A 23,366-nucleotide genomic window follows, 5' to 3' on the forward strand; every position below is an offset into this window, starting at 1 on the left:
ATGATTTATAACGTCTTTCCAATGGTTACTAAGCCAAAATCCATCTTCTCGGTTGAAATTGTCTATGTTTGTATATGTGGATGGCCTCATGAACGAATCTCTCATGGTAGCCGGATGGCTTGCAGAGAACCTCCGTCTTGGAGAAGTCAATGTCATGTGAGCCCACTGAATTATAACAGTGATCTTCCACGGCTGAGGAGTTTGTCCTACCGTGTTTCAAGTCTGCTTCGTGTTCACGAATGCGGTCTGAGAGATGTCGTTTGGTTTCTCCAATGTAGCTGCTACCACAGAGGCAACTTAGTTGGTAAACGCAAGGGTACTGTATGTCTGGAACCACATCTTTTACAGACGGAACCAGATCACGGATTTTATGTACTATGTTGAATTGGACCTGGATCTTATGTTTTTATCAGGATTTTGGAGATCTTTTTGTGACCCCCGCAATGTAGGGTAAGGTGATGGCTTTGAATGGCTCCTCAAGAGGATCCTTCTTCATGACTGGAGTGAAGGCTTTGCGGATTGTGTAGTCGGAGTAACCATTAGCCTTGAGAGCTTGGTGTACGTGCTTGAGTTCACTGGCAATGTGTTCCTGGTCGGAAATGCATTGGGCTCTATGGTATAGAGTCTTGATGAGGGAGTTCTTCTGGGATGGATGGTGGTGGGAATCCGGTTTTAAGTAAGCATCCGTATGGGTATCTTTCCTGTAGACAGAGTGGCTCATTGAACCATCAGGTCTCCTTTTAATTAAGACATCCAAAAAGGGTAGTTTGCCATCTTTTTCGACCTCCATGGTAAATCTGATGGCTGGGTGTATGGAATTGATGTGAGGACAATTTGATTTCCAAATTCAACTGCCTTTCCAACAAGAAATCGGACCCACACACCGAAAAGCTAGACGTTAACAAAGTCGCAATTAATCGTAGTAACAGTTCTATTTCTGATGGTCTGAAAGCCGTTTTAGCTAAAGGGCTAAACTTTGCAGTCACACCGAGACACATACCAGTTAATGATATCATTGCTCATGTTGGCGTTGCACTCAAGGGCCAGGGTCACATCGCTGCAGACGGAGCAAGATCTGAAATCGCTGCAACTCTCAAAAACGCTAAGATGCCACCCTGCAACATCAGCAAAGATGAGTGCTTTGAATTATCTCAATAAAAAAGAGAGATGACATTGTCATCCTCTCAGCCGACAAGGGCAATGCCACTGTCATCATGGACAAAATAGAATATAACAACAAAATTCAGGAACTACTCAACGATGTAGCTATACAAAAATAAGAAGAGACCCCACGAACAGCCTGGTTACTAAAACCAACAAAATCATTTCTGATTCAACAGCATTAATTGATCAAACCAAACAGTTCTCGTTGAAACCTTCTGCGGCCAGACCACGAAGATTAAATGGCCTTCCAAAGACACACAAAGAAGATACACCCCTTCGTCCCATCGTCTCCACTATCAACTCCCCCACCGACAAACTGGCTCGTTTTCTGTCTGATATCCTGCGACCTTTCACTGGACAAACCACCTCTGCGGTACTAAACTCTACTCACCTGGTATCGACAATCAAGGGTATTTCCCTGTCCCCAGATGACCTGCTTGTCAGTTTTGATGTGGTTTCCTTATTCACCAAAGTTCCGGTACCTGACACCATCGCAATCATTGAAGACTTGGTTCATCAAGGACTGCATACTGATGTACCCCCCCTGGTGAGACATTGCTTAACCAACACATACTTCACCTGGAATGGAACTTTCTACAAACAGACTGAGGGCACCCCAATGGGCTCCCCCCTATCTCCGGTTGTAGCCAACGTGTTCATGGAAAAATTTGAAACTGACGCCATCCAGACTGCCACTCTACGCCCGACCTTATGGAAGAGGTACGTGGATGACACTTTTGTCATCTGGCCACATGGCCGGCCTGCTCTAGACCAATTCCTCGACCACATCAATTTCATACACCCAGCCATCAGATTTACCATGGAGGTCGAAAAAGATGGCAAGCTACCCTTTTTGGATGTCTTAATTAAAAGGAGACCTGATGGTTCAATGAGCCACTCTGTCTACAGGAAAGATACCCATACGGATGCTTACTTAAAACCGGATTCCCACCACCATCCATCCCAGAAGAACTCCCTCATCAAGACTCTATACCATAGAGCCCAATGCATTTCCGACCAGGAACACATTGCCAGTGAACTCAAGCACGTACACCAAGCTCTAAAGGCTAATGGTTACTCCGACTACACAATCCGCAAAGCCATCACTCCAGTCATGAAGAAGGATCCTCTTGAGGAGCCATTCAAAACCATCACATTACCCTACATTGCGGGGGTCACAAAAAAGATCTCCAAAATCCTGAATAAACACACGATCCAGGTCCGATTCAACACAGTACATAAAATCCGTGATCTGGTTCCGTCTGTAAAAGATGTGGTTCCAGACATACAGTACCCGGGCGTTTACAAACTAAGTTGCCTCTGTGGTAGCAACTACGTTGGAGAAACCAAACGACATATCTTGGACGGCATCCGTGAACATAAAGCAGACTTGAAACACGGTAGGACGAACTCCTCAGCTGTGGCAGATCACTGTTATAATTCAGTGGGCTCACATGACATTTACTTCTCCAAGACGAAGGTTCTCTGCAAGCCATCCGGCTACCATGAGAGATTCGTCCATGAGGCCATCCACATATACAAACACAGAGACAATTTCAACCAAGAAGATGGAGTCTGGCTTAGTAACCATTGGAAAGATGTTATAAACCATTTCGGTTCTTAATTGATTGTATTTTACGATGACCTTCAGACTGCAGTCCATTCGCTGGCAATGCCTCTTAATACCTCTCACACCACGGTTAATGGTATGGTTTATAGCATGTGGTATAACAATAAAGAGTATAACATTGTAATGTTTAACATAATTCATAAGGCAATATATAATATCGTAATTGTATAGTGAATATACAGCAGTGTGGTATATAGTTGGGTTCATAGAATAAGACATAGTGTAATGTTACAAGTCTAATATTTCATAGTCTAAAGTATAGGGTAGTGTAAAGTAACGCATTGTATAATTCAAAGGTGGAATTTGTCTATGGATATGATATTATACCATGTAGTTTAGATTGGAAGGTATAATATTGTATTGTACAGTAGTCCAGTTTATAGCATAGTTATAACGCAACACAGGACAGAGCAGCGCACCTTAGCTGCTCCCTTTCTTTCTTTCTCTGTTTGCTCGGTCACCACCCTCCTCCGCTCCGGTGGTGGTGCTGGTTAATATTCCAATTAATATGTTAACTCCGCCCACACAGCTTAAAAGACGCGGTCCATGCTTGGCAGTGTTCACTCAAGCGCTGTCTTCTGGACAGACCTGTTTCTTCACCTGAAAAAGGCTACTTGTGTTGTGGCCGAAACGTCGTGAGAATTTTATTTTATTACGTTTTATTATTTTATTTCCATGCTACGTGACATTTACCGAAAGAACCAAGAAGATGAACCACAGGGTTAGTGGACCACGTAGAGATTTGTGAAACTCAAACCCACTGGGCTGCACCGTGCCCGGATGGCAAACAAATGGGACTTACGTGGCCATGAGGAGGATCTCCGAAAATGTGGGGACGATGGCTGTGGCGATGGAAACACCCAGCACAGCCAGCACCACCACCACGAGCCACAGCTGACTGATGCCACCACAACATCACCATAATGGTAATCACAACACAACATAAAAGCACCAAGGCAACAATGCAACAGCATCATAGCAAGAATACAAGAAAACCACAAGAGCTACATAGCAATAGCATAATGGTACCACCACCGTGAAACAAGTGAAGAGCACGACAACATCATGATCACAACAGCTCCATAGCTGTTTGGGTAGCTCAAGCAACAGCAGCCCACATATTCAATTTGGAAACCAGACAAAAATCAGTTTTTGTCTTTCCACTATCAGGTGTCATGTGCAGGTGGTTTAGTGACTGACGTCATCCTCACGTGTGGATGCGCAGGATGGGAACAGGGCCCAACAAGCAGAAGCAGATACCGGATACAAAAGCTCCAGCCAGCATCATGCATCTCATCCATTGCTGCAAAATAAACAACAAAGCCGAAAGGAAGGGTAACACAAATAGGCTCACACAACCAAACGCTTGTGCATTCCCATCCCGGTCAGGGATCAACTCAGCTCATCATCATTCGCCTGTGGTGGTTGATAAAATAAGTACTAATTTTGGGAAGTCAACGGTGGTTGTCCTACTGACTCCTGTCATTAAAAATGTTGAAATTTCATTAGTGACCCAGAGCTGGCATCTAAGATGGGCAATGCCCAACACTTGTTTGCTCCCAGGGACACTTGTGATCACCCCATGATTAAAAGAATAATTTTTCCAATGATAAATGTGATCCAAAATAACTGCAATTCTGCATCAACATGATGTCTGACAGCGCAGGGTCACCTCACTTGAGTCTGAATAATGCTTTGAATTGTGCTTAACTTTTTTAGTGTACAGTGCCCCAAAAGAAGCAATATAAGCTTGGGGTCGACAGTCAAACTCCGCATCACAGCAGATAAGCGCTTTAACCAGGCTCTGAGCAGTGCTCGCCCAAAGCACTCTCAAGGGCAGTTTTTAAGCCACCCAGCCATCTTAAATTTGGACTTTACTATGCTAAAGACGGTCACTGCATCGTGTGCTTTCAGATGCACTTCTGCAGCCGTCTTGCTTCCGATATCACCGAGTCATTTACGCAAGGCAGATTTGAGACCGCATGTGAGTGTCGCGATGGTGAATGATTGACAGTGGCCGTGCGCGCAAAATTGTCTCTGTAGAAGAACTGTCCGGAAGAGCCGAGTGGAGTGGCTCACTGTGCCTGCTCACAGGTCTGTGGTCGCTGACGTAGCCCACGACAGGACAGCTCACAGAGTACGAGATGCACAGGCTCATGAAGACGAGTCCAATCTTCCCGGAGCTCAGATTAAACTGTGAAAGGCAACATCAATGAGCACTTCTAGAGACGTAATTAAATACCAAATCACAATTTTAGACTGGAGAAATCCGATGAGCTATTAAGTTCTTTTTCACAGATGTCTAGTATGATATCACTGGATAGAGGTTCTCAGCCGCACCAGCATGAACTAATTGCCATTTAATCACATTTCACTACACACATTTCTCGTTTCTTATTAAACATACCCCAATTCATTCACTTACCATTTAATTACCGATAAATCACAAAGGCAGCACACATTGATTTTGAGTGCAAGTTTCTGCAAGAAATGTTTCGGGACTGAGTGCTCATGCATTATTGTCACGTATAACTTGAAGCTGAAGAGCGGTATTTGCGTAATGAACCACACTCTGCTGAATATACTCAGTGAAGGTGAAACCTCTGCAGGGTTTGCTACTAGAAGAATCGGAATACTTGGATGCTGAAGGACAATTAGTTCACAGATGCATTATTTGTTTAAAATTTGAAGATAAAAACAAGCCTATGACCAAATCATCAAATCACCCAGAATTTGTCTGACCTCAAATCTCAGAAGCTAAACCGGTTTGAGACTGGCTCGTGGCTAGCCACCTTGGTTGTCATAGGCTGCTCAGGGACTACGCGGTGGGCAGCAGAGGGCCAGGAGAGCAACATCAACCTTTGTACTTTATTGTCATACTTTCACGTCCATGCTCCCCGCCATCAACCCGCGCTGACCAAACATAGTCAAGTGCTGTCAAATAGCTCCCATAATCCGCGTGGCATGGGTAGGCCTTCATCCAGTGATGAAGTAACATTTTTTTAATGGACATTGAGACGAGTAAAACAAACTCCTGATCTAGGTGGACTACATTCCACCAAATGTTCAGGAGTTGAAGTGGCGTGTTCTCACCTGCTCAAAGAGGAACAGCGAGATGTTGGGATCGAAAAAACCCATCGATGAGTCCACGCAGCAGATGAGCAATGCCACGACAATCACAGAGGGCAGTGACAAGAGCCGTACGAACGAACCACTGCTCCCCACCAGCACTGCGAGAGAGAGACGCGCACTCATTACAAGGCGCCAGTTCCGCAATTGGAAAGTACCGTAGTGCGGCGCTTTGGAGAAACATAGCAATACAATATTTCTTTGAAAAGTGAGATCACGATCTGACGAGAGGAGACGCGATCAGGCACCTTGCGGAGGCAGAGCAGCGAGGACGACGGGGATGGTGAGCAACATGAAGACGCCGACGATTATGAGAGTCATCCTGTAGCCCCACGCCTCATACAGGAACCCGCCCAGAGGAGGACCCATCACCAAACCCAGCCCTGTGAGGAGCTCCAGGAAGCCCTGCCGAAGGGGACACCGGTGGGGCTTCTACACACACGGGACTACGGCATTGACCACAGAACTGAACACATGCATGTGATCCGCATGCTTAACCCTCTCTGACCAAATCACCTGGAATGGGCCCGATCTCAGCATAATTGTGAATATAGCTTCGTAAAAGATGAAAAAAATGTCGACACTTGCACAATAACGCCAGAAAGAAACGTGTGTAATTTGTTTAATATTAATAACCATCTTCAACATTCATTACAACACTTGAGGTTTGTCCCTTGTGAACACTAAACCGACAAGGTTGAATCTGAAATGGGAAGCGGGATTATTTAGGGCTCACGATGGTCGTGGAGATGTTGTGCGGGAACATCGACATCAAGATGGTGAAGGACGCAGTCATGGAGGCAGCACAGCCCACGGCGTCCACGCCGTGCAGCAGAAAGCAAAGGGCGATGAAAATCTTGCCGCTCGGGGCCTCGTCTAGGAGTCTGCACGCAGACGCGGAGGATTCGTTATGAACTGCTTTTTGTGTTTAGTTTGTTGTTCTTCCCCTGCACCTCCGATTAGCAAAGTTGGCTATGTACGGTGCAAACGAAGTTCAACATACATACATACATGACAACGGGACCAGAGGCTCCCTGTCCAATTTCCCCTCCTCTCCATAGCCAGGGGTCTGGGTCTCCAATGCCCATGATGCCTGGTGCCTGGTGCAAGTTGAAACCCCTGCACATTCAATTCTAGATTTGAAGCTTTCTTGACTGCAAGGATCCATACTCTTTGGTTCAATTCGGTAAAGTCACGTAGGTAAAAAATAAAACACTCGATAGCTACGTCAATGGAGGGGACCCAGCTTCATAGGAAAATGTAAATGTTAAACACAAAAGCTCTAACTTGTACTTTAAGGGAATGACATTGTAGGTGACTCCATGTGTCCATTTGAGGCTAAATCTTGCTGACAAAACTCAATAGACAAATGGTATTGGGAAACATTAAGCTACAACAAAGAGGACTTGTAATAAATCCACGATAGACTTTGGCTGGGCAACAAACTCACCCAAACAGAATTGTGCAGGTGCCAGAGGCCAGCAGTCCTGAGAGAAATGTGAACTTGACTCCAATCTTAACCATCTGTCAACAGATTATATGTATGTTAAATATATCGACATTCTCTGTCCACAGCATCACCAAATCAAGTTTTTTTTATATGGCCTGACCTGTAATTGTTAGTCTTGTTCCATTGAAAAGTGTGTAAATCATTAAATGCATGCTTAGAATTACAATGAGCAAAAGGGGAGCATATTGATTAGGGAACACACACAGGTTAAAGACAAATTCAAACAGTTCAAACATTTACACATTTTAATTATGGAATTTAAAACACTGCGGCAAATAACGATCACTCACGTATTTTCCCAATAGAAGAGAAAAGAGTAGCTGAACGAGGGAAAACACTCCAAATATCAGTCCCACCACCGTGTCGCTGGCTCCTTTCTTAGCAGCCTAGGAAGATAGAGCCACACATCAGCTTGATATTGTAGCTATGGTCATAATCCTTGTGATAAAATAACCTCATGCATCACCACCGATAACCCGCTTGTAGCGTATAATTGTATGAAGATTAAATTCACTTGCATACTGTTACGTCATATATACACTATATCGAGCAAGCAAATAGAATAATGTTCTGTGGTATATGTTTATTAAATGCAACAGAATGACAATTTTCTAGAGGCTGGGTAAATGTTCCCCAATATTCTAAAATGTTTACTGCTGGGTGTAAATGCATGCCGCATTCCTCTTGAAGCGTTAAACTTTTACTGCAGAATATCCGGCCTCTCCTGCTCTAAAAGTTATTCTGTGTTGATTATGGCTAACGGGGAGGTTGTCAAACGGCTTAGGAGGATAAGACTATGTTGCACAACTGAGCTAAGACCACGGAGATCCTGGGTTTGAATATGGGTTTTACTCACCCTTGATTACACAGGGTTCTCAGTTTTAGCAAATTGATGGTCTTAGTCCAGCCACAAATGACTGCTCAAATAACTATTTTCTGTCACCTAATTCAGATTTCAGCTTTAAGGATTATGAATGTCTTCTTTGGTTCTTTCGGTAAAGTCACGTAGAATGAGAATAAAATAATAAATTGATAAAATAAAATAACAAAATATTCTCACGACGTTTCGGCCACAACACAAGCGGCCTTCATCAGGTGAAGGGACGAGACTGTCTGGAGGACAGCGCTGTCCTGAGAATTTGATTGTGTTATTTTATTTTATCAATTTATTATTTTATTCTCATTCTACGTGACTTTACCGAAAGAACCAAAGAAGATGAATCCTTGCAGTCACGAAAGCTTTAAATCGAAATTATGAATGTCGTTTTGAATTTTTGTTCTTCACAGGCCATGTAAGAGGTGTGTGGTTTAATGTTGATAATGGGCTTATTGAAATAATTTCATCAGCATATCTGTGATTGAATCTTCCATGGCCAGCATCTGATACAAGTTAGTGCAATACTGCAGTTCTGAATCACAATTTAAACTGATGAAAAAAAGTAAAAGCAATGTGGTTGGGTCGCTCAGAGGTCAGAGCACTGAGTTTGCACCCCTGAGATTCTGGGTTTGATTCTCAAGTGTAGTAAGTAGGTAGTCTGAACCAGGTCACAATTGATTGCACAAAAATCGCCACCAAAATCAAGTTGGTTTTCGACTCAAATTGACTAAATAGCAATGCAGTCACATTAAATGTGATATTGCACTGGCTAAATTCAGGTTCTGAGAATAAAAAAGATCGTTTGTCTGTCATTCAACAATCTCATAGCAGAGTGTATGGAAAAGTGTGACATCTGTGTAAATGGTAAAAGGCAACTTGAAGGACATTTCATCTTCCGCAGATATTCTCCGACAGAGCGCGGCATACTGCTCTAAGAAATGTATGGACTCGGATTATTCGACTCATGACATAATGCCCAAGAGCAAAATTGATACACATTTTGAAAAAAAAAGTTTAGTTTTTTTCTAAAATAAGAAAAAAATGTGAATTTAAATATTCATGCGACATGCCACCTTTTTCAGCACGTACCTCCTCGGGAAAGAATGGGACCAGGACCGAGTTGGTCATCATGGAGGTGAACTCCACGCTGGCGATGGAGATCAATGTAAAGTACTCAGCCCTTGTGAAGCTGTGTCTCTGGTCACCTGACCCCTCTTCTGCTTTGGAGCTGGTGCCATCGGAGCGAGGCTGCCCGTTCGAATGACCTGGCGCATTTTCCACATTCCAAGTCGCATTTTTCCTAGGGATTGAGGCGCCAGCTCTGGTTGCATCACCGTGTAAATCAAGGTCGTCTTCACCATCAGCCATTCCCCTTTTGAAAAACAGGCAGCACGTAAAGATGTTAATGCACTCACCGCAATTATTTGCTCATATTGATGGTACGTGCAATGTCGCCATGGTGCAGTGGTTATCAAACTGCCCATGCAATACAGACAGAGGTCGCCGATTTCATCTCCTGGTGCGGCAATTTAATTTGGCGCATTTTTTTTTAAGCCCATGTCTGTCGACCCAGCAGTATAAACTCTGGCTTTCGCCTGATGATGCTGGTTGTAATTACTGGCGAAACGTTGTACTCGAATTGTAAATGTTGTGGATTTACTCTCCAACACACCGGTGTGCTGAACTAGTAATGAATTGACGTTTTGTTCACTAATTGGCTGTGTCGGGTGGTGGCGGGTTTAACGACACATTTATATTTATGCGATCTAACTCAATAAACATATATTATGGATATTGGCCACGAAAGCCTATGTTTCGATTTAAAGCTTTCGTGACTGCAGGGATTCATATTCTTGGTTCTTTTGGTAAAGTCACGTAGAAGGGAATTTAAAAAAATAATAATTAATATTTGTTTTATCTTACTGTGGTTTTCACACCTGATGACGATTGCTTGTGTTGCAATCTTAACGTCGTGAGAATTGTATTGCTTTATTTTTATTATTTCCCTTCTACGTGACTTTACCGAAAGAACCAAGAATATGAAAGCCTATGTGTTAAACAGTATAAACGGGGTCCACCAGTTAGTCGATAAGCACATTGCATGCAGTGGGATAAAATGTGTGTACTCCCATCTCTTTGAAGACATCTGGTCACCATAGAAGGGTAGGCCAAATACCTTCAAGAGAGATCCCCTGAGTTTCCTGAAGTCGAAGCCCTTCCAACGGCAGTGGCGTGACCAAGCAATTGCGTGGCTCCACTTTAATTTTTTCTTTGTGCGTGGAGGTGTGGGTAGTCAAGGGCGGCAATGTCCAATGGCCAAGAGGGACCATTAATTTTATTACTATTTCTTGTTTTACCAGATAAGGCCTGCTGGGCTATATAGCTTTTTTTGAGAAGCAACCTTGCCACAAATGATAGCTCAACGAAGTGGCTTATCACGTGGAAATTTATAAACAGCCAACTGCTTTCAATGTACATTTCTAAATGTCGTGGGAAAACCGGAGGACCCGGAGAAAAATCCACACCGCCATGGGGAGAACATGCAAACTCCAAACATATAGGCGTCAGGATCGGGATTGAACCCATGACCTCCTGCATACCAGGCGAGGTAGATAACATCTCCTAGCCACCGTGGCACCCCGTTGTGCGGGCACAGCCAATGACTTCCTGGGCGGGATGGGACATTGAAAGCAAAATATTGAATTTTCGAGCACTCGAAGTTTTAATGAAAACAAAGATGTTCACTAAAAGATCAGAACGAAATCATCCATCACCCAGAATTTAAGTCAATTACAGTGATTACAGAAAGGAGCAATGCAATTGTAAAAGCAATGTTTGTTATGACTGAAACAATAACTAAAATCCAACAGTCACCATAAATGCATGTTACTTTCCAGGGTAAATATATTACACATTTTAAAAATGATTAATTATGAGAAAAATATAAAAGACTGTCAACAATAGCAAAATTATTTCTACTTTCATGAAAATTCACTTTCAGCCTAGGGGTCGTCCATAAATGACGTCACGTGATTTTGGACGATTTTTGACCCCCCCCCCCCATTGTCACACGGCGTCACAAAAAGTCAGACCCCCCCCTCAAATATGACGTCACAAAGCTCTGCCCCCCCCCCCAAATATAAAACATGCATCAAATCGCTTTAAACTATTGCCATTGTAGTGCGTATTTAATGTGGCGTTGCACTCCGATGTTGTAGGAGAAAATATTTATTAAAAAGTCTATTTAATTACGTAGAACGTGTTGTCTATATTTATTTAAAGTTGCGCATTTTGATGTGACGTCACATTTCTCAAACCCCCCACCCCCCCTCGTCACACATCGTCACAAATATCTGACCCCCCCCTCCCCAGGTGCGTGACGTCATTTATGGACGGTCCCCTATCTGTAGTATACCAATACCCGCCATTCACCACGAAGTGATGGTGCCATCACCACGGCGCCTGTGCCAGGCTAGGTGCACTTTGAGGCCACGTGAAGTGTCGAAGGCTCGCTGACCAGGAGGTCACGGGACAGACCCAGCAGGTGCCATGGGTTGGCTGACTGAGATGACCGGTAGTTGCACCACCAGCTGTACCCCCCACTGTGCAAACTTGCAGCATTTTAGCTGCCCGGCTATAATCTGTAGTATATCAACACATCGATACACCTAGATTCTAGGGTCTTTCGGTAAAGTCACGTAGATAGGTTCAAAGAAAAATAACAACACAAAAAAACTACGACGTTTCGATCGCAACACAAGCGTTCGTCCTGCAGTCACGAAAGCTTTAAGTTACCGATACACCTGTCAACCAAATTTTGGAGAGGGCCCAATGTTCTATGTCTTCATCACAAAGTAAAGCATATTTGGCATTGTTTCGGTATTAAAAACTACAACGTTGAAAGCTGTGTAAACCTATTCTTATTCTGGAAACAAAAAAATGCCCCACAGTGCAACACACGTTTGCCTCGGCGATCTCGCGTCTTTCAGCAAGGTGCTTAACACACGATCGAGCCGAGAGCGACAACACAACTGGCTGCGGCCACTCCACGTGTCTGCACCGCTGTGCAGGCAGTGCAGCAATGATCACGACGACTGTAATATAATCAGAAACTACAGAATACACGCGCAAGAAGGTGCGTAGTTTAGTGCGTAACAAAAACAAGGGGCACACGAATAAAATGTTGATACATACATACACTTCGGTGTCCGTATCGCCCCCACCCGCCTGCCCTCTTTAGGAGCGAGGCGATTGTGTTGATTCTCAGCGAAGCAAAGTATACAAACGATACGAACTACGTGAAAATGCCACGTTACACTCAATGCCACGGCTGGCTGTTGCCACTGTGCGCAGTGTCCGTGTTTGTTTCAAACCTCGTGACCACTGGATCACATTTTGTTGGGTGTCAGCGAGTGGAGGAAATGAGGTTTACAGGACGTGGCCCCGTATCACGGTTACGTGATGCAACATGATGTAAATCAATAACTCTTGTGTCACGCTGCTGTACAACTTTTCTTTGGAGCTGGGTGTACGTTTGAATGTTTTTATTCTATTCGGTATTCTTTTTTTACCCACGTGACTTTACCGAATAGAACCAAAGAGTATGGATCCTTGCAGTCACGAAAGCTTCAAATCTAGAAATGTTTTTATTGTTACGGTGAGAAATTGGATCTCCTTCCGTCAATCCCACTGCTGGACGAATGCCTCGCCCACGCCGTGCCGGTCATTGTAATTTGAAGCATGACCATGCTTCGCCACGCCGGTCAATGTGGACTGGGTGCAATAGAGAGGGAGGAGGCCCAACGGGACCAGGCTTGGTTCGGATACCATTCGTCCATGGTACGGCACGTTGAACTTCTTTAGCACCGCACGTAGCCAACCGTGTTCATCGGGGGGTGCGGGGGGACGACGACAACAAATCGTGCCACTGATGTTTAGCCGCAGCCAAGAGTCGGAACTCTGTTTGATAAAACTACATTTTTTTTAGGTCAATGGATAACACCACTGGATCACTGCAATGTTTACATATACCACATAAAGACTTGCGTACTGTTCAAATATAAACAGATTATTATTATTATACAGCTGTATCGTACGAGTGCGCACTCTCGATATGTACGACTCACACGAAATCTGGCCCAAGGGTGGCCGTCAACAACACACGGATCCTCATCATCGTCCCATTCGTGGGCGGAGAGCATCGGTGCATCTGACGGAAGTGCGACTCGACTCGTTGGAAAGCAGATGCAGCCACGCAAGCGCTCAAAAAACCAAGCGAAAGATTTACAAGGCTTAACAGACGCGCAAAGACAAAGATCCCCCGTGTAGCCTTAACAGACTGTAGGGGCAAGTGCTGTTAGCGAACACCTTTGAAGGCCGAAATGGCACACGAGGGGGTGGGTGGCCAGCACCACGCCCGACCGCCTTTGTCTCCCCAGTGGCGATGTTTACACACCGCACCAGGTACTCATTTGAGGCTGAGTCGACCTAGGGGAGGCCCGAGATCAGTTCAGATAATCGTCACTGGTGTTGGCCGTGAGCGGGAATCGAACCCGGGTCGCCGGGCTTATAGCACAGCGCGCTAACCGCTAGACTATTGCTCCCCACATCGCTAACAACAACAACCGCCATTCGCCACTAAGTGGCGGTGACGTCACCACGACGCTTGTGCCAGGCCACGTGCACCTTGAGGCCACGTAAAGTGTCGAACGCCCGCTGGCAGGTCACGGGGCCGACCCAAGTGCCACGGGTCGACTGACTGAGATGACTGAGAAGACTGGCTGATGCACCACCTGTGCCACCTACTGTGCCAACCTGCTGTGGTATTTAGCCACCTGGCGCCCCGCTCGTTGTTGTGAGTGTCGCTCCTCCGCCCTCCGTTGTTGTTGGAGGGCGACTATCTCCAACTGCCCAGTAGCGTCCTTCACGAGCCTCTTCCACAGAGGCCGATCTTGACCTACCGCTGGTACCAGTCATCGGCAAGTACACTCAGTACCACATCACTCCATCTCTTCTCCAGCCCGTGCCGCGCCCGTTTAGCCCCCTCGATCCGGCCGAACAAAAGCTGTTTAGGCATGCGGTGGCTGGGCATGCGGGCTACATGACCCAGCCAACGCAGCCTTGGCTGCCGGAGAAGCTCACCGATGGGACCTTGTCCAGATCTTTCAAGGATTTGTGAGCTCCTCACACAATCCAGCCTGGTTAAACCCAGGATGGATCGTAGGCAGGCCAGCCTAAATGTTTATAACCAGCGAAGATGCTTCATTAGGGGGGTCCACGTTTCGCAAGCGTAGAGAAGGGAGGGAATGACTGGCCGAGAAGACCTGAAGCTTAGTGCAGAGCGACAGACCAGGTAGCTTCCACACAGCGTTACGTAACTGATGAAAAAAACATAGCTAACAGACACACACACACGCACAGCACGATTGGTGTTGGCCTAAATCTCCCAATGCTGAAAAATTACCTGCAAATTACTCAAGTCGGAATTACACACGGCGGCGGCAGCAGCAGCAGCAACATCGATGCCCTTACTCCGGACACTTCGCAGGATCCGCCTGCAAAATAATCTCGACTCAGTGGGGCTTCCCTGGTTAAACACACGCGTAATAATAATAATAACGCTAAGATTGTGAAGAAAACATATTTTGGTCAGGCCAGGTCACTCGCTTTCACCAAAGATACGCATGGCAACATATTCGTCGTTTAAAAAAAAAATTGGAACTTCTTTCGCACCATACGTAGACACACACACATTGCCAATCGGAGGTGCGAAAGCAAAAGGCGTTGAAAAAAACCTCAGGGCTGTATAAGTAAATGGAGAAAATTAACCCTTTCATACATTTGCCGAGTCATTAAAACCAACGGGTTTTAATGATTTGAAGCTTTCGTGACTGCAGGAATCCACACTCACTGGTTCTTTCGGTAAAGTCACGCGACCGTCTTCAGGTGAAGACGGTCGCTTGTGTTGCAATCGAAACGTCGTAATCTATTAATAATTTTCTATCTACGTGACTTTACCCAAAGAACCAAAGAGTATGGGTTTCAATGAATGAAGGGCGGAACACGTTACAACTTCAACACGCTGCTCAAGATAAATGCAACATCGGATTGGGTAGCGGCGGCACGCGTTGCTTTCCCGCATACACTTAACGAGGTTAAATTACTAATTTTCGTGAAATATATGCATAACATTGTCTATTTTGTCTCCTCCCTTGCTACAAACCCTGCATGGCCCCTACATTTCCGTTGTTTAAGGGCTCCTTCCTCACGACCATACCACCGACACTGAACGTGTTTTATGACTATGCTCATAGGTCTATCGGATCGCATAAAGCCACAAAATTGATTTAACGTGTTAAAACTTTTTTTCTTTGACCAGGTAAGGCCCACTGAGCTAGACTTGATACAGCAATTTTGCTGTGACGGTTTCCACCTCAAGACGGAAGCTTGTGTTGCCTCCGAAACGTCGTGATTTAATTTAGTTGTTTTCCTTAATTTATTTTACCGACGTGACTTTACCGAAAATAACCAAAGAGTATGAGCTAGACTATGTAGTTCATTTTCTAAAGTAACCCAGCCACGAATAATAGCTCAACGAAGTGGTTTATCGCGTGGAAACGTATAGCAGACGAAATACTCTGACCGCGAGATGTTGATTTTAAATGTGGAGGGAAAAGCCCGGAGGGACCGGAGAAAAATCCACGCGACCACGGGGAGAGAGAGAGACACGCAAACTCAAAATATACAGCAGGCGTCAGGGTCGGGATCGAACCCACGACCTCCTGTATACCAAGAGAGGTAGTTAACATCTCATCTGGGTTGGGATCGAACCCACGACCTCCTGTATACCAGGCGAGGTAGTTAACATCTCATCAGGGTCGGGATCGAACCCACGACCTCCTGTATACCAGGCGAGGTAGTTAACATCTCATCAGGGTCGGGATCGAACCTACTACCTCCTGTATACCAGGCGAGGTAGTTGACATCTCATCAGGGTCAGGATCGAACCCACGACCTCCTGTATACCAGGCGAGGTAGTTAACATCACATCAGGATCGGGATCGAACCCACGGCCTCCTGTATACCAGGCGAGGTAGTTAACATCTCATCAGGGTCGGGGTCGAACCCACGGCCTCCTGTATACCAGGCGAGTAGTTAACATCTCATCAGGGTCGGGGTCGAACCCACGACCTCCTGTATACCAGGCGAGGTAGTTAACAACAGGGTCGGGATCGAACCCACGACCTCTTGCATACCAGGCGAGGTAGTTAACATCTCATCAGGGTCGGAATCGAACCCACGGCCTCCTGTATACCAGGCGAGGTAGTTAACATCTCATCAGGGATGGGGTCGAACCCACGACCTCCTGTATACCAGGCGAAGTAGATAACATCTCATCAGGGTCGGGTCGAACCCACGACCTCCTGTATACCAGGCGAGTAGTTAACATCTCATCAGGGTCGAACCCACGACCTCCTGTATACCAGGCGAGGTAGTTAACATCTCATCAGGGTCGGGTTCGAACCCAGGACCTCCTGTATACCAGGCGAGGTAGTTAACATCTCATCAGGGTCCCGATCGAACCCACAACCTCCTGCATACCAGGCGAGGTAGTTATCTCATCAGGATCGGGGTCGACCCCACGACCTCCTGTATACCAAGCGAGGTAGTTAACATCTCATCAGGGTCGGGGTCGAACCAACGACTTCCTGTATACCAGGCGAGGAAGTTATCTCATCAGGGTCGGGATCGAACCCATGACCTCCTGTATACCAGGCGAGGTAGTTAACATCTTATCCGGGTCGGCATCAAACCCACGACCTCCTGCATACCAGGCGATGTAGTTAACATCTCATCAGGGTCGGGATCGAACCTACGACCTCCTGTATACCAGGAGAGGTAGTTAACATCTCATCAGGGTCGGCATCGAACCCATGACCTCCTGTATACCAGGCGAGGTAGTTAACATCTCATCAGGGTCGCGATCGAACCCACGACCTCCTGTATACCAGGCGAGGTAGTTAACATCTTATCAGGGTCGGCATCGAACCCACGACCTCCTGCATACCAGGCGATGTAGTTAACATCTCATCAGGGTCGGAATCGAACCTACGACCTCCTGTATACCAGGAGAGGTAGTTAACATCTCATCAGGGTCGGCATCGAACCCATGACCTCCTGTATACCGGGCGAGGTAGTTAACATCTCATCAGGGTCGGGATCGAACCCACGACCTCCTGTATACCTGGCGAGGTAGTTAACATCTCATCAGGGTCGGGATGGAACCCACGACCTCCTGTATACCAAGCGAGGTAGTTAACATCTTATCAGGGTCGGCATCGAACCCACGACCTCCTGTATACCAGGCGAGGGAGTTAACATCTCATCAGGGTCGGCATCGAACCCACGACCTCCTGCATACCAGGCGAGGTAGTTAACATCTCATCAGGGTCGGGATCGAACCAACGACCTCCTGTATACCACGCGAGGTAGTTAACATCTCATCAGGGTCGGGATCGAACCCACGACCTCCTGCATACCAGGCGAGGTAATTAGCATCTCATCAGGGTCGGGATCGAACCCACGACCTCCTGTATACCAGGCGAGGTAGTTAACATCTCATCAGGGTCGGGATGGAACCCACGACCTCCTGTATACCAGGCGAGGTAGTTAACATCTCATCAGGGTCGGGATCGAACCCATGATCTCCTGTATACCAGGCGAGGTAGTTAACATCTCATCAGGGTCGGGATCGAACCCACGACCTCCTGTATACCAGGCGAGGTAGTTAACATCTTATCAGGGTCGGCATCGAACCCACGACCTCCTGTTTACCAGGCGAGGGAGTTAACATCTCATCAGGGTCGGCATCGAACCCACGACCTCCTGCATACCAGGCGAGGTAGTTAACATCTCATCAGGGTCGGGATCGAACCAACGACCTCCTGTATACCAGGCGAGGTAGTTAACATCTCATCAGGGTCGGGATCGAACCCACGACCTCCTGCATACCAGGCGAGGTAATTAACATCTCATCAGGGTCGGGATCGAACCCACGACCTCCTGTATACCAGGCGAGGTAGTTAACATCTCATCAGGGTCGGGATGGAACCCACGACCTCCTGTACATCAGGCGAGGTAGTTAACATCTCATCAGGGTCGGGATCGAACCCATGACCTCCTGTATACCAGGCGAGGTAGTTAACATCTCATCAGGGTCGGGATGGAACCCACGATCTCCTGTATACCAGGCGAGGTAGTTAACATCTTATCAGGGTCGGCATCGAACCCACGACCTCCTGTATACCAGGCGAGGGAGTTAACATCTCATCAGGGTCGGCATCGAACCCACGACCTCCTGCATACCAGGCGAGGGAGTTAACATCTCATCAGGGTCGGCATCGAACCCACGACCTCCTGCATACCAGGCGAGGGAGTTAACATCTCATCAGGGTCGGCATCGAACCCACGACCTCCTGCATACCAGGCGAGGTAGTTAACATCTCATCAGGGTCGGGATCGAACCAACGACCTCCTGTATACCAGGCGAGGTAGTTAACATCTCTTCAGGGTCGGGATCGAACCCACGCCCTCCTGCATACCAGGCGAGGTAATTAACATCTCATCAGGGTCGGGGTCGAACCCATGACCTCGTGTATACCAGTGTTGTATATGAGCCTTTTCCAAAATTGATATTAACAATAATATTTGCCGTTATATATATCATATATTTTTTTAAACAAACAAAAAAAATTAATCAATAAAACCCGTAAGCCAGGCACACGAAAAACCAGATGTTGATCACAAACAGCCCATTAATAAATAAATAAATAATACAAACTCTCGAGGCGAGGATGTTAGCAGCTATCTGCGAAGATCTCCAGATGAACAAGAGTTTGATGTGCTCTAAGGGAGGTCACGCAGAGGGAAGCCCTCCGCAAGCCAGAAACGAGGATGCCCACGGGTTAAACCATATATTTTTTCCCTTGTCATTAAAACAACGGTTCAAATTTAAAATGCAATAACAAGAATAAGCTAAAGTTAGCGGTCCTTGCGCTCACTCAAATTAAGACTAGGCCACCAGATACATCAGTGAATTATTATCCAATAATTAATTCGCTATCAAATGATTTTCACCTTTAATACGTTTACTGTTAAAACAAAGCTTGGAGACAAAATAGAGTCACATCAAAGGTTTTCGAGAAGGAATGAGACATCGGGCAATCTTGCGAAAGAGTTTAAACAATATCCCAAGCAACCCCGACCACCTTTGTCTCTCTCGCAGCGCGGAGAAGCAGGAACCACACCTTATCACAAGGGGCCATCTGGAGCCAGCCAGACGGGTTAATGAGAAAACACACAACAGCCAGCGAACACGTATTTAAGTTAAAGAAGTGGCTACACATCAGTCACACATAAAATTAAGAATAACCTGTTCACCTTACACGACATTCCATTATAGAACCTTACAGAACCAAGGGATATGGATTCCAACAATCATGAAACGGACCTCTTAAATTCAGGATGAAAATTATTTTTCTTTTTAATAATTCCATCATAACAATGCGAACCTCGGTAAACCGAGAGGGGTGTCGGGAGGACGTAGTTACAAACACGAGTCTTGGCGAACATGGGACCAAATGGTATTTGAGAAATATAAAGTCGAAAGTATAAAGAGATAGGTACTCCCGACCACCTTTGTCTCTCCCGCAGAGCGTGAGAGAGGAATTTCACGCCAGGGCAAACAGATCGTTATCGCAGGAACCATCTGCCACACACGGGACTTAATAGTGGCCCCACCCCACCCTGCACACGGGCAGCAAAAGAGCGAGCGAGCTTTAAGTTAAATAAACCGCCATACATTTATACGTGATAAGACACACAGAATGACGAAAATTAATAAACTGAGTAGGAGCCAAGGTAACGGGGTGGATCAGGCTGGTTGAATATGGAGTCGAAGTGATATTTGAGCGACGTTAACACAAAGTATAGAGAGATGGGAAGATCCCGGCCACCTTTGTCTCTCCCCGCAGCACGTGATAAAATGCATACGCTCGGAAGAGCATCTTCACTTGGAAACAAAATCAAATACCCCGAACCACACGCAGAATCATATATGGGTACGGTACAATACCAACTGTGATGTGAAATGTTAAACTTTAAAAATCTTAACCATTTCTTTGTGCGTCGGAAACGTGTACGAAAAAGGGGGGGGGGGGGAACCCGCCCCTCTCTCTGGATGAACAGCGTCGACAGACAGACGCCTTCGAGATTAATCGAAGCGTCTGTTTCCTTGATGGTTTATGGCTTGAGGAAGACCCGAACAGAACCAGGACACAACACACACACGAACGCACACACACACACACAGACCACACCCCCCCCTTTTCCACTGCGCGGAGAGAATTGTCTTTAAATATAACGGTCAGCCGCATTTTCAAAAAGTTCAGTTAAGTCAGTCAAGTGAAGTCAGGCAAGACAGATCAGCGAGTCAAGACGTCCACAGGACGAGCAGTCGCATGGAGCGGCTGGCTCCGAGCCTCGCTGAGTAGCGAGGATCGCTGAGTCGCGATGTATCAACAAAAGTGAATCATACAGCAGTGGAGAGAAACTGCTGTCAGCGAACCAGCACGGCCGCGTTCGCGCATCTTCAAGGAGAAAGAGCGCGGCCAGCAACGCCAAGCAAGAGCGTGCAGCAGCTTAGCCAGCAGTGGAGCGAAACTGCTGTCATTGAGTTGCATAATAACCAATCGTCCTACTGTTAACAACGTGATAAGAATTGACTTGAAGGTCTATGAATGGATGTGGTACTGTGCTGACACGATTTCAAGCATAATAATTTCGCATATCAGAATGTGTTAAGGATTGGATACGAATCAAAGACCGAGTGCCGTGTTGTGTAATAATTCAAGTATACGAATTTGCATATAATAGAGTTAAGGTTTGATAGAATAGTTATGCATGTTTAATCTCTCTCAACAACCGATTGATTGCGTTACGCGTCGGGAATTAACCACAGGTGCCGCTATCGAAGTGAAACAACGCAATCGTGATGGTATCAGGTTAACGCTGTGTTGAAATTCCAAAATCCCGAGATTGAGTTTTCATATTATCCAAAAATTAAAGTTAGCTAGAAAAGAAAATTGATTAAAGCAGAAGGTTTGTGTGTGATTCTTCCTGGAATTCTGCGTAATTTTGTTCTGCGTATGAGATCTGAATCCTGGGGACCTATCATAAGCACACTATCACCACACATAATCCATAACACACATATTTCATAATGTTAAATCGAGAGTAATCGTATCCTTATCGATAATACGGAATTAAAGAGCAGAGTCGAATCGACTCTCTCTCATTCACGCTCACAACACCGACAGAACTGCATACGATCAATTGCGTTGTTCCAATTAATAACCAAACCTCGTCACCGAGGCTGGACCACATAATCCATAACGACCCGCATTATCATAACCACGCCCACTCGCATAAATTAATACGATTACCTCTCGAATCAGCATAATTTATGCACATAATTACACCAATTAACATAATTTCGATAAATTATGCAAATTTCAAATTTCATTTAATTTTTATTATTTTCATCAATTTTCATAACACCTATATATACAACACCAGGCGAGGTAGTTAACATCTCATCAGGGTCGGGATCGAACCCACGACCTCCTGTATACCAGGCGAGGTAGTTAACATCTCATCAGGGTCGGGGTCGAACCCACGACCTCCTGTATACCAGGCGAGGTAGTTAACATCAGGGTCGGCATCGAACCCACGACCTCCTGTATACCAGGCGAGGTAGTTAACATCTCATCAGGGTCGGTATCGAACCCACGACCTCCTGTATACCAGGCGAGGTAGTTAACATCTCATCAGGGTCGGGATCGAACCCACGCCCTCCTGTATACCAGGCGAGGTAGTTAACATCTCATCATGGTCGGGATGGAACCCACGAACTCCTGCATACCAGGCGAGGTAGTTAACATCTCATCAGGGTCGGGATCGAATCCACGAACTCCTGTATACCAGGCGAGGTAGTTAACATCTCATCAGGGTCGGGGTCGAACCCACAACCTCCTGTATACCAGGCGAGGTAGTTAACATCTCATCAGGGTCGGGATCGAACCCACGAACTCCTGTATACCAGGCGAGGTAGTTAACATCTCATCAGGGTCGGGGTCGAACCCACAACCTCCTGTATACCAGGCGAGAGTTAACATCTCTGCAGGGTCGGGGTCGAACCCACGACCTCCTGCATACCAGGCGAGGGAGTTAACATCTCTGCAGGGTCGGGATCGAACCCACGACCTCCTGTATACCAGGCGAGGTAGTTAACATCTCATCAGGGTCGGGATGGAACCCACGACCTCCTGTACACCAGGCGAGGTAGTTAACATCTCCGAGCCACCGCAGTGCCCGAGAGGACGCACAACCGCGGAGACGGAGCGATGGAATGAGCTCGTGCCGTGCGCTCGCCGGACGGATCGTGACGCAGCGCGTGGCCGTGAGAGATGATGGATCGAGGCCTTCGGTTCATCCAGCAGTGGATAGCTCATGGCTGTTGCTGATGACGACGACGATGACGGGGGAAGGTGCGAAGAGTGACCCGTCTGTGGATACTGAGAGCCGTCAAGGGACGCAAACCTACAATGGAAAACGAAACGCTTCTACCAATGGTCGCTTGCGGCGTCGCAACATACCCGGGCATTTAAACGGCAGTGCTGCACTTACATAGTGACGTCACCGTCAAACCAATAGCGATGATGACGTAATCGCGTCGGACGCAGCTCGCGCGACGCGCAATGATGTCATCGCGTCGCGGTAGGTCAAGAGTCATCGTGCGATGACGTCATTTCTATCAAGCGAACGTGCGCGGATGACATCGGCGGAGAGCCTCGCAGGGCCCGAGCCCTCAAAATATTCGGACGGTTTCGAAGGGGGTGGGGGGGGTTGCGTCATCACCGTAAGTGGCGGGGCGTTGCGTTATGTCGTCACTCCCCACGCCTTCACGCCTATAAGAAAATGTCCGTAGGCGATGACGT

The 23,366-nt window shown here is 46.4% G+C and overlaps 1 protein-coding gene across 12 annotated transcripts in view; it reads right to left on the reverse strand.

Annotated features, from left to right (window-relative positions):
• The window catches only part of LOC116941545 (MFS-type transporter SLC18B1-like), a 37,340-nt gene extending 14,122 nt beyond the window's left edge, over window positions 1–23,218 (reverse strand). Inside the window, exons 1-12 of one of the 12 annotated variants that reach the window (XM_032952705.2) lie at window positions 23,025–23,044; window positions 14,774–14,864; window positions 10,911–10,977; window positions 9,400–9,682; window positions 7,724–7,819; window positions 7,374–7,447; window positions 6,660–6,807; window positions 6,172–6,328; window positions 5,888–6,024; window positions 4,887–4,988; window positions 4,006–4,097; window positions 3,597–3,692 (exon numbers count right to left, since the gene is read on the reverse strand). In XM_032952705.2, coding sequence (XP_032808596.1) covers window positions 3,597–3,692; window positions 4,006–4,097; window positions 4,887–4,988; window positions 5,888–6,024; window positions 6,172–6,328; window positions 6,660–6,807; window positions 7,374–7,447; window positions 7,724–7,819; window positions 9,400–9,678 — 1,181 coding nt within the window. In that variant the 5' untranslated portion in view covers window positions 9,679–9,682; window positions 10,911–10,977; window positions 14,774–14,864; window positions 23,025–23,044. The other 11 variants (XM_076066631.1, XM_032952708.2, XM_032952706.2 and 8 more) reach the window with 11 other exon arrangements.
• Window positions 23,219–23,366: the final 148 nt, after the last annotated feature.

The sequence above is a fragment of the Petromyzon marinus genome, chromosome 12 (genome assembly GCF_048934315.1).
Source record: "Petromyzon marinus isolate PM22_M1 ecotype Great Lakes invasive population chromosome 12, UKy_Petmar_22M1.pri1.0, whole genome shotgun sequence".
In the NCBI taxonomy this organism is placed as follows: domain Eukaryota; kingdom Metazoa; phylum Chordata; class Hyperoartia; order Petromyzontiformes; family Petromyzontidae; genus Petromyzon; species Petromyzon marinus.